The sequence below is a fragment of the Quercus suber genome, unplaced genomic scaffold (assembly GCF_002906115.3).
Source record: "Quercus suber isolate HL8 unplaced genomic scaffold, Cork oak 2.0 scaffold_636, whole genome shotgun sequence".
NCBI lineage: Eukaryota > Viridiplantae > Streptophyta > Magnoliopsida > Fagales > Fagaceae > Quercus > Quercus suber.
Window position 1 is genome coordinate 82,223 of NW_027070078.1, and position 11,736 is coordinate 93,958.

Genomic DNA, 11,736 nt, shown 5'->3' on the forward strand with positions numbered 1-11,736 from the left:
TTTCACCTTGTCTTTCCTTGATGTGGGGATTTTTTTTTTGTTTTGAGTAAGCGAGAGCCGGGTTCTGGTTTTCTATTATTGCAGCAGATGATTTCATTTATAGTGATATAATAACCTTATTAGTAGCCTAATAGTTTTACTTTATGGTTTCTCAAATCAGCATGCTGACAGGTTTAGGTTGGCCTCAGTTTTGTCCTCAACGCAGCTTCCTTGCTTTGAGTGATTGATTTACAGGTTTTTGATGTTAGTTTTCTAAAAAAACTTTCGTGCATACCACTCCAACTTTCTAAGAAAGGTCCAGAAGCCGCCTTTAAAATGTTAGGACCAGCGTTTGAAAATCGAATGGGCTGGACCGCCGACCATGAGATGGTCTCTGTAATCAGTGTAATGATTCAACACACCCCCTAAAACTGTTCTAGTCAAATTATTGTTAAAATTCTCAACTCAATGGCTCAACAGGTAAATTTGTAGAACCATTTGCGGGTCAGAACAGTTTGGATGGTTCTGTCCAAAGCATTGATGTTTTGTTAATTTTTCGTTCACGTTCAAAATTCCCAAAACAGCATTGTTACTTAAGAATCAAATAATCAGTCTCTCCCAAAAGTCAAACACCTAAAATCCCTTCTCATCCAGAACCTTGATATGTTTGGCCTGTCTGTCCATTTTCAAGAGAGTCCTTGTCTCATGCAACTTTTCAACTCCAAGCTATACTTTTCAAAGCCATTTTTCTAGCTAAACGTATTGGACTTTCTTTTTTTAATTGGTTGGTAACGTGGTAAGAAATATAAGGAATTTGAGTTTCATAATAGATAGAGAAAGTGGAAGACTGAGAAGATGACGAGGGGTAAGGTCAATAAATTGACGCGACCAAGAGAGAATGACTTGGGAAAAAATTTTTGTTCTTGGTAAAAAGAGAAGCTTGCATAAAGCTAAAAGGTTAGATCTGATTTGGGTTTTAATCTAGGCTTGCACTAAAAGAATAAATACTCATTAAAAATCTCTAATCTCTTCAAAATATTGGAACAAAAATGCACTCTTTTAAATAAATCCAATAGTTCATTATCATAGTGAATAATTGGGAGGCATATATAATCAGTGACAGAGTCAGGATTTGACTTTAAAGGGACAAGGTGACACACATATGCATTCACACACTTGCACGTAAGTACTTGAGATTAATTTGAATAATAAAAGTCCATTTATATGAATACTATGCAATATTTTAGTATAGAAAATCCACTCCTTAAACAAATGCAGTAGTTCATTATCAAAGAGGTAGATAATTGGAAGGCACATGTAATCAATAACGGAGTGAGGATTTGACTTCAAGGGGATAAGGAAAATTTATAAGCGACGCACATATGCACGCAAGTACTTGAGACTAATTTGAATAATAAAAGTCCATTCATATGAATACTATACAATATTTATTATCAAATAATAACAAAAATAATACTATACAATATTTAGTATAGAAAATCCACACAAAAAAACACGTGTTATACATCGTTCTTCTATTATGTGCTTGTTTACCCATGAATAAGTCATTTATAATTTTTTTTTAAATTAAAAAAAAAAAAATCAAAGTTTCACATTCTATTTGCATGAAAAGATTTATAATAGTTTGACAAACCTTAAGTACAACTGTGAATTATGATATTTTAATTAATATAGAATAACATAATGATCAAATTGTAATATTTTAAATTACTATAAACTTTTTTTTAAGAGAGTTTTAGAATATGACATTCACTTTTGATGATAGCTCTTTATCATCAGACCAAGACACCAATAAGTTTTTCGTGTAGGCGAAAATTGAATCTCAAATCTCTTATTTAATCATAAAAAACTTTACCAGTTGAACTAATTGAAACCCACAAAATACTATAAACTTAAATGCACTTGTCATTTCAAAGTGTAACTGGAAAACAATATTAGTCTTTTGAAATCATTATGTAATTATTCTTATTTTTATTCCTTATATACAAGCTTTCCAAGAGAAAAATAAGTTATTACTTTAGGAATTTGCACTTCTTTTATCAAAAAAAAATTTCTCATTTCAAATGTGAAAATAATGTTCTTTATTAATCTCTTCTATTAAAATTATTTCTTTCATTATTTTTTTTAAACCTTAGATTTTTCTTTTATAGGTTTGAAAATCTAACTAGAATCTATAATTGGAGTCTAATTTTGCGCTATATGTCTCCTCAAAAATATTAATTATAGTGTTATATGTGGGGATGACACTATAATTATTCTTCCAATTGTCCATTATGAATATATCACTTATGGTATGGGTTTGTGTTGGAAGAGCAGATAAAGAAAGTAAACAAAATAACGTAACATGTACTCTCCTGCAATTTCAATATAATGTTTATGACTAAATGACCTTGACGTTTAGGCGGTCTGCACTTGGTCATCTTCTTAACTCCTTCTAATGCCCCCGTTAATTTTTGGCTTTGCTTTTATAAACAGGCGAAAGCAGGGGCAGTAGTAGATTCAGCCCAAATTTACTCCTCTATTGAAGGAAAATTAAATGTCTCCAAAGATGAAAGCACTTTGGAAATTAGCCAGCCATCATAATTTGCCATGACCAATTCTTAACATAATCGGTAGTTGTTCTAAAATCAAGATATTTTATTGTGCAATATTTTTTATTGTATTTGACCAATCATCCAACTGTTTTTGTTTTAAATCCCAGTTGATAAACTAACAATTTCATTACTTCAATTTTTTATTATAAAAGATTGTTATCAACCATAGTGTTTCATGCTATTAAATTCCTTATACAACATTCATAATAATAATCAACATTTTTCCCTTGAATAATAATAATAATTTAAAAGTTACAAAATTGTAATGAATACTCATAAAATTCTTCCATCATTTTTCCTTTTTATCAATAATGTTCAACATTTTCATGCGTATGCACGAGTTACATGCTAGTTTTTTATTGATTGATAATACTATAAGAGTTTGTTGCATTGAGACACTAGGAAAAGGCATCAAAAGCTCTTGATTTTTCATTGATATTTTTCTGTGTAACAAATTAAAATAGTTTTTTTTAGAAGGAACAAACAAAAATAGTTGACTACTGTCGGGGACGTTTTGCGACAAGGGTCGAGATCGCAGAAATGAGCCCAAAACTCCCCTTGGGTTCATGAAATTCGTCAGTTATTTGGAGAGCCAAGCCCAAAATTCACGATGTGAGGTACACAAAGGCTAATGGTGCTTTATGGAAAGAGAAAACAACACAAAAATGAAAACACAAGAAAGTGCAGAAACTATATATTTCATGAGTCAGAAATTTCAGCACGCAGTCACACAGAGGAGGAAATCTAAGGAGGTCCCGAGCAAGAGAGGGAGAGTTCCCCTATATCAATATTTTCACCCCCAGGCCTTCAAATCGTCCCATACACTAGGTAGCTGACTGGTCTTTTTGTGTCAAAGTTTTGGGTTTTTTGTAGGGAAAAACGTTGCCCCTCTTGTGAGCTGGTAATACATATTTATATCAAGCTCTAGGGGATGCTTGTGACCAGTTTTTAGGTAGGAGAAAGCCCTTGGACCTTTCAGATGCTATTTCTATGACTTGGTGCATTATGTTTTATGCTTAGGGAAAGGTTTTGGTTGCTTTTTGCATGATTTTGGAAACAAAGTTATTTCCTCTTTACAGCTGCTGTCTCTGGTCTTTGTAGGCCTTGAAGACCACATTTGGGTGGCTGAGTGGGCTAGGCTACTCAGCTTTTTCTTAGAGTCAGCTGCCTTGGTGTGGGAAAATGGAGTTAAGCTGAAAATAAAGGGCACAGACACACAGAGCATGGAGTAAAGTCTGGGGTGGAAATTTCTGACATTGGACCTCCTTCATGGGCCCTAGATGCCCCCAGCGTCCTTGGCCCACTTTGTGGCACGTACAGGTCGGGCCTATGTAAAAAGGTCCAATGGGAACTAACCCACACCCACCAAAACCATTCCTACTCAATTCCCTAACCATTCGCATGGGCTCGGGCCATGCAACAAAGCAGAATACATTGACAAAAATACATTATTCAGACTCGCTAAGCAATTGGGCTTAGTCATTCCATCGAGCCATAAAATTTGTCGCGAAAATGACCATTAACAACTACATATGTTCCTATATTATAAAAGTTAAAAAGAGCATTAAAAGTAGGTTTTAGTTCACTTAATTGCTAAAATATTTTTTTGTCAAATAAGAAATGCATGGATTTCCATTCTGTTCACTTAGAAAAAGAAATCTATTAATATTTTGGTTTTATACAATTAAGCAAGACTCTATGAGTTTTAAATCCTATCATATCTAACGAAAAACAAATGCTGCTACAATGGGAAAAGGCATAAGACCAAGTAAAATTTAAATTATGTTAAGGCTATCAAAAAAAGAGCAAGTAAATTATGTTAAAAGAGGATAAATATTTGTTAACGCGGGCCGTACTGCATGCTAGGCCCAATCAAGGCCATCGTTTCTCTTGCCCAATAACTTTTCCTGTTAAATTTCAAATATCAAACATGGCTACTGAGTTTGTTTAATTTCTTTATTCCCTTTGCTGTTCTATTATTCCAAATTCCAATCTGTTGAAAGTGGATTGTGCTGAAATTTGAAAAATCTGCATCTTTTCTTTCGTAATATACTGTATTAAAAAAAGAATTGAAAGAATTTTCCAAATTTGTCCTTTTACAAAAAAATAAAAATAAAAATTGTCATATGATAATAGTCCAAAAGACAGTGGGGCCATGACCATGTCATGACAATATCAATTTCCTCCCAGCGCAGGTGCAGTTTTGCCTTTCCCCTTCTCATAAATTAATAATGTTACTGGCACTCCAATTCTTAAAGCAATTTTCAAATATATTGGTTTTTATATAGACTTGTTGCAAACATTACTTTATTATTTATTATTTATTATTAACAATTTATTAACTTTTATGAAATATTTTGTAAAAATTGGTGTGACTATAAAGTTATCCAACAATTTAAAGCATCAATTAAATTAAAAAGCAATGCTACTTTTCCTCACAAAAGAGAGAGAGAGAGAGAGAGAGAGAGAAAAGAGAATAATATTACATTTAAGAATTTTTTTTTTTTTAATTTTTTTTATTAGGTGTGTATAGAGACTTTTTCCTAATTAAAATGATGTTGATCTTCACTCATCAGCCACCACTTTAACTTGTGGCCCAAAAGAAACTCCCTTTATGCTGATTCATATCCCTGCCGGCACCACCGCCAACCTGACTTCCCAGTTACCCACCCAAAATTTTAAATAATAAATAAATAAATAAATAAAATGATGAAATACATTTAAAGAAAATTTATTTCCTACTTAAAAAAAGAAAAAAAAATACAAAGCCCCTCTTCATCATCATGTCTACTTGCCCAAGTAAAAATATTTGTCAAAATTTTTTTTTTACACAACTTTCATTAAATTTTTTTTGCGCTCATTATTGATGTTGCCTTTTTTTATCAATCACTAATAATCTATCCCAAGTTTTCGTCAAATTGTTTGCCCATATAGACTTTCTCCTAATTGCTAAGTTGTTCCGCTTAGTACTAATTTGTTTATTTTTCTATTACAAGTGGACAATTTGCCAGATTCTTTCTGATTATGAAATTAATTTAATTTAAAATTTTCTTTTTTGAAAAATGAAAAAGAAAAAGAAAGAAGAAACTCTTTATCCGGTTGTGGGTTCAAACTTAAAAAAAGAAAAAGAAAAAAAAAAGACAGTTTTCTAAAACCTTAGAAAGTGTGTGTGTTTCTGTTATTCTGTTTCATTGGTTGTAGGAGTGCATGTCTCAAGTGGGAGATCCGGCCATTAAGCTCTTCGGTAGGAATATTCCGTCAGTTTGTCTTCAACACTCCGACTCTGACTGTCACACTCCGTCAATTCCTCCACTCATGGTAATTCAAATTCCAGTTTTGTTTCCATTTATAGCAACTTGGGTTTAGTTATTTTTGTCACTTGGTCAGTGTGGGAAGAATGTTTTTCATTGATATTTGATTTTTTTTGCTTTCTACTTGTTGCTGAAAACATAAATTCTTGCATTGTTTTGGATTCTTTTCTTAATTAATCAAAATAAAGCTTTCAGTTTCACTTTTTTTTTTGAATCTGTGTAAAATGCCAATAATTCAGATTTGGTTTGAAAATTTTGACATAAAAAAGATGTGTTATTAACTTCTAGTCAAAAAGAGAGAGAGAGAGAGAGAGAGAGAGAGAGAGAGAACTTTTTGGGAAGAAACTGTTTGAGATTTTTCACTGTGAAAGTCTTGTCAGGATAATAAAATTTTACATTCAAGAAGAGAATATCTTCTAAAATATATTGTAATTGGTGTCGCCACCATCAATCAGAGTACACGAAATAGTTCTCGATAAAAGAGAATTTTTATTGATACATAAAACATAGATACACACTTTGCTACACACACCACACCATTCCTTTCACTTCCACTCTCACTACACACAACTACACTTGGTGGGTGAAGCTTTATTTAGTATACTTGGAAGAAAACCAACCTTTACCATAATTCAAAACAATTAAAAAAGAGACAAGACCAATAAGAGTAAATGAATGCAAGAAACCCGTTTAGAGTTAGGGTTCCTAAGATGATTCGGGTAGGTTCTTGGATGGGAAATGCTAGGATTTAGATTATTGAGAACCTTAGCAACTCGGATATAGGATGTATCAAATGGTTTCTTGAACTAACTAAAATACATGTGCTTTAATCAATTGAAGCTTGTGTCAAAATTACAAATGAGCTCATTTTTGGCCAATCACGGTTCCCTCGTGTATGGAAATTAGGATGAGCTTAACCTAAAATTCGGGAGCCATTGGAGCATAAAGTGTCGATCGACACTTTGAGGCAGTATTGGATTGCTGATTGGACCACTCTATGTGCCAATTGGTAGTCCATTCTGGTTATGGCTTTTTCACTCTTTTGAGCTTCTCTTGGGTTCCTAAAATTGCCCTCCCCTTAATGCACCTTGCCCATAAGGTGAGGAAGTGGTAATGTACCCCTAAATGTCTCCATTCTCATCATTGAAGACATTTCTTTTATCTCTATCTGATTCTTGAACATATGCTACCTCTTATGCTCTTGAATATGTTTGGTCCCCTTCTATCAAAAGAAACTTCAGAGCCTTGCACGTGTGACAATGTTCATTTTTTGTCACAATTGTAGCGCAACCTCTTCCTACGTCTGTCTTCCATTTGTGCCTAGGAAATCTTTTGGATGCGTATCTCGAGATTTCGTTCTATGAAAAGGTCACTCTTAGATGGGAGGCTTTCCTGAATCTTGATAGCCTTCTTGGTACATAAGAAATCTTGGCAAGGGCCAAAGTGGCATTTGATGAAAGATGATTCATCATCCTAACAGGCAGCAACACTTCCATCTTTTAAGCCACTTAGGAAGCAGCTCAATCTGTGCCCCTTTGAAAGACCCTTGATTTGGTTGAAAAGAGCCTTGAATTGTTCCTTGTAATTGGCCACTGCTGATGTTTGTCTTAATCTTGTAAGAGCTTCCATTTTATCATCATAGGCCATTGATCCAAGTTGAGTTTGTAAGGCTTTTACAAATGCCTCCCAGCTCATGAATAAGCCCAATTCCTCCTTGTCTTGGATCCACACCAAGGCCTCCTCTGTGTGAAAGGAGGCCATAAGAATCTTTTGATGTTCAGGGGTGTTGTAAAAGTTGAAGAATTTGTTGGCCTTTTACATTCGACAATAAGTATCATCTCACAAGAATCTTGGGTACTCAATCTTTATGGGCTTTGGTAGATATGGAGCAAGACCTTTTCCTGCCACATGTTCTTGTCTTTGGACTCCTCAATCTCTAATGAGGGCACCAAGGCTGCTTGGATCTCATCAAGACGGTTGCTGATGGCATCAATGGATTTTTGGTGGCTTTCTACGGATTCGGTAAGTTGTGAAATTCTTGTCCCTTTGTCCATTGTGGATCATTGCTCTTATACTAATTGTAAGGAACCCGATTGTGATTAAGGGTTCTTGAGATGATTCAAGTTGGTTCTTGAATAGGAAATGCTAGGGTTAAGGGTTTGACTTTTGAGAGCCTTAGGGTTTCAAATATAGGATGTATCAAATAGTGTCTTTGGTATGAGTGTTAGGATGGATGGACGAACTCTAGGGTTATTGTTTGTATGGAATTATTTGATGGTTTGCATGAAGATGTTGATGGATTGTATGAATGTGACTACTTTGAGAGACTCGCCACATCCAAGAATGAGAATACTTCAAGGGGTTCTCTACCTTCAAGAGAAATAAAAGGACTAGAGAGAGATAACAAGAAAACTAACAATTGGATTATTCTTCATTATGGCAATTGGAGATTACCTTCATTTATCTATAAAACTATGCCTTATTGTCTACACATGGCTCCTTATTGGCTCACTAATTAGGCATGTGCTTTAAAGAATGTACACGTGATTAATGTGTTATGTGTGCACTAGTCCTAACTAATTGAAATTAACTCTTGAACTAACTAAAATACACATGCTTTTATAAATTCAAGCATGTGTTAGAACTACACGAGGAGCTTTGCCTAAGATTTGGAGCCATTGGAGCATCGAGTGCCTGAGCGGCACTTCAAAGCAGGATTAGATTATCGATTGGACCACCCTGTGTGCTGATTTCCATTCTGTTTAGGGCGTTTTCACATGTTTCAGCTTCTTTTGGGTTCCTAACAATTGAAGATACATTTTAGCCAATGAAATTCACATTTGAAGCTAATTTATTTCACCTACTGATAAGTCAAAGACAACAACTCACCTACTAAAGAGAGAATTCTCTTTCTCATTTATAATCTACCACTCTAAGATTAAAAGATATGTAAATTTACTAAAAGCAGTATGTGATAGAGTTCAACAACTTTGTTATGGACTAATAATATATAATTCAACTATGAATCTAAGTAACATCATTGGACTCAAAATTGAAAAAAAAAATATATGGGTTTTTGTTTTTTGATAGAGGGTGGTTTGGAATTGTACTGCAAATTTGGGGTTTAAAGTTTGGTTAGTGTAGATTCATGCTTGTGTGCTGTAAATTAAAATTATCTGCAGTTAATTGCATGCCTTTATTTTAATGTCACTGTTTATATTTTGCTAATTATCTCTGTTGTTTTTTTATTGAAGAATTTAGAAACCCAATTCAAGTTAAGATATGGAATAAGGCATGCTAGATTTAGCCATTTTCTAATACATCAACTGTTTGTGTTACTACATGCCTGATTGAGGTTTAAGACTCCGCCTTTAATACCAAAATTGTCTTTTAGATGCTGGATTAATGAGAATATTTGCTTCTGGCAATTTAAGTGATTGAGTTGTATCTCCAATTGTTATTTTCAATTTCAGTATGAATTTGAAGCAACAACAAAGGCAGAAGTGGATGAGCATCTCATCGAAAAGCCTTGCAAGGGGGATATTCCTTCTGGTTTAGATAATCAAGAAGATATCAAGTGCCAAAATCATCCACTGGAGAATGAGGCCAATGTTGATAAAAAATCTGAGGAAGACCAAGTTACTAACAGTGAAATTGGTGACCAAGAGAAGGTTTTAAAGAGGCCAAACAAGATCCTCCCTTGTCCTCGTTGCAATAGCTTGGAGACGAAGTTTTGCTACTTCAATAATTATAATGTAAACCAACCTAGACATTTTTGCAGGAAATGCCATAGATATTGGACAGCAGGGGGAACAATTAGAAATGTTCCTGTTGGGGCTGGAAGGCGCAAGAATAAGCATTCATCTTCACAGTGCCATCAGGTAGTGGTGCCCCCTAATGTAGTATCAGTCACCAGAGCAGACACCCTTACCTCTGCCAGCAGTCAGCATCACTCATGTACAGGACTTCCTTCCTTCTCAAAGGGAACCGGGGAAATCCTAAAGTTTAGCAAAGATGCTCCTCTATGTGAATCCATGGCAAATGTGCTTAATCTCAAAGAGCAGAAGGGAAGTGTTGAAATTGGGTCTTCAGTTGTTGAGGATAATAGTGAGGAGCCCTTATCATCTGAGTCTTCCTTGGCAGCTGTTACTTCTGAGGAAAGTGAATTTTCAGAAAAGGAATTCAAGCCAGATGGTTTGCCTGGACATTGCAGAAATTTCAATCCAATGCATACAATGCAGTGTTACCCTGTTCCCCAATGGGCTTACCATTGGAACCAAGGTTGGCATACAATGATGTTTGGACTCAATAACTGTATCTCTAATAGTACTCATATGAGTTCTACACCTGTGGTGCCAGTTCCTGGCTTTTCTGCACCAAGTATTACATTCCCATTTCTACCTGCCTCGTACTGGGGTTGCATGCCAAGCTGGGATACCAGGAATTGGAATACATCATTGTTTGGATCTACTGGCAGCTCATCAGCTTCATCTTCTACCAGCAACAACAGCAGTTCAGGTAATAGCTCACCGATCTTGGGAAAACATTCAAGGGATGCAAATTCACAAGTTGAAGACACAACGGAACAGAATCTTTGGGTACCTAAGACACTGAGAATTGATGACCCAGAAGAGGCTGCAAAGAGTTCCATATGGTCTACGTTGGGTATTAGGCCTGATAAGGACAAGCCCATCATCAAAGGTGGTATATTTAAAGCTTTCCAATCCAAATCAGACACCACTTCCCATACATCAGATACTGATCAGGTTTTACAAGCAAATCCAGCAGCTTTTTCTCGCTCCCAATCTTTCCGGGAAAGTACTTAACAATTGTGGAGTTTTAAAATGTAGAAATTATCTTTATGTTTTGGTGGTCATTAAAAGTACCAAGGAAACCTGTGTTGTATTATGAAGTGCGCAGGGCATGCTGTCATTTTTGTGTATGTTATGACTACATCATGAGTTAATATTGTTTTAGAAGATTGCAGTCGCCCTGGAGGCCCTCTTGCTTGTGTAATCTTGATAACCAGTTCGATATAGATGTGGGAAGATCTATTTGGGAAGTAAGTAGCCCCTTTTGTCATTTCTTGATATTCAATAAACACTTGCTACCTCTTGTCTAGTAGGCAAAGATCTAACTCTCCAGTAAAGTAGTTGGAGAGAATTTCAAGTATTTGTTGTGCTTCGTCATAGATAAAGGGCATTTACATCACTACCAACATTCAATATTTGTGACTTATGCTTGAGTTTTGACACTATAATTGGTGGTGAAGGCCAATTGTTTGAATCTTACGACTTCAAGTTATAGATTGAATGATATATGCATCTGATGTGTAATTCCTTGAAAGAAGAGAATTATCAGAGTTCAAGGTCCTCAGTTTGAGGAGAACTCTAACTCAAATTTCCAAGGTATGGTTTTCTGAATCCATAGCAATAAACATCAAGGCACTAGGTCTTCTTTGCCTTTTTTCGTTTGTTTGTTTCCTTCTCTCTTTCTACACTGTGGAGCTCTTTATGTGTTTTCTGGGTTGTTGAGAAACACTTGTTGCTGTATCTCTTAATAATGGATTTTCTACTAACCACTTATAATTTGTGAGTGTCTATCAGACTGAAATGAGAGTTTGAACTTGAGTTTTTATAGGCTTGTTTTGTATTATCCTCAAAGCTAGCAGGAATACTAGAAACTACCTATTTACCTGTAGGTTTAAAGTAGAGAGCATATGATTACACTCATATATGTATCTATACATATATGTGACTTGCATTTTATATATCATAGTCTTTTTGCTCAAATTGCTGCAAAACACTCCTTAGTCTGTAAAGAGTCTCTTT

The 11,736-nt window shown here is 35.0% G+C and overlaps 1 protein-coding gene across 1 annotated transcript; it reads left to right on the forward strand.

Moving 5' to 3' along the window:
- Positions 1-5,377: 5,377 nt before the first annotated feature.
- Positions 5,378-11,125, forward strand: LOC112035995 (cyclic dof factor 2). Its single transcript, XM_024068811.2, has 2 exons — positions 5,378-5,912; positions 9,379-11,125. Exons 1-2 carry the CDS (start codon positions 5,802-5,804, stop codon positions 10,729-10,731), a joined length of 1,464 nt encoding a protein of 487 aa, XP_023924579.1. The 5' UTR covers positions 5,378-5,801; the 3' UTR covers positions 10,732-11,125.
- Positions 11,126-11,736: the final 611 nt, after the last annotated feature.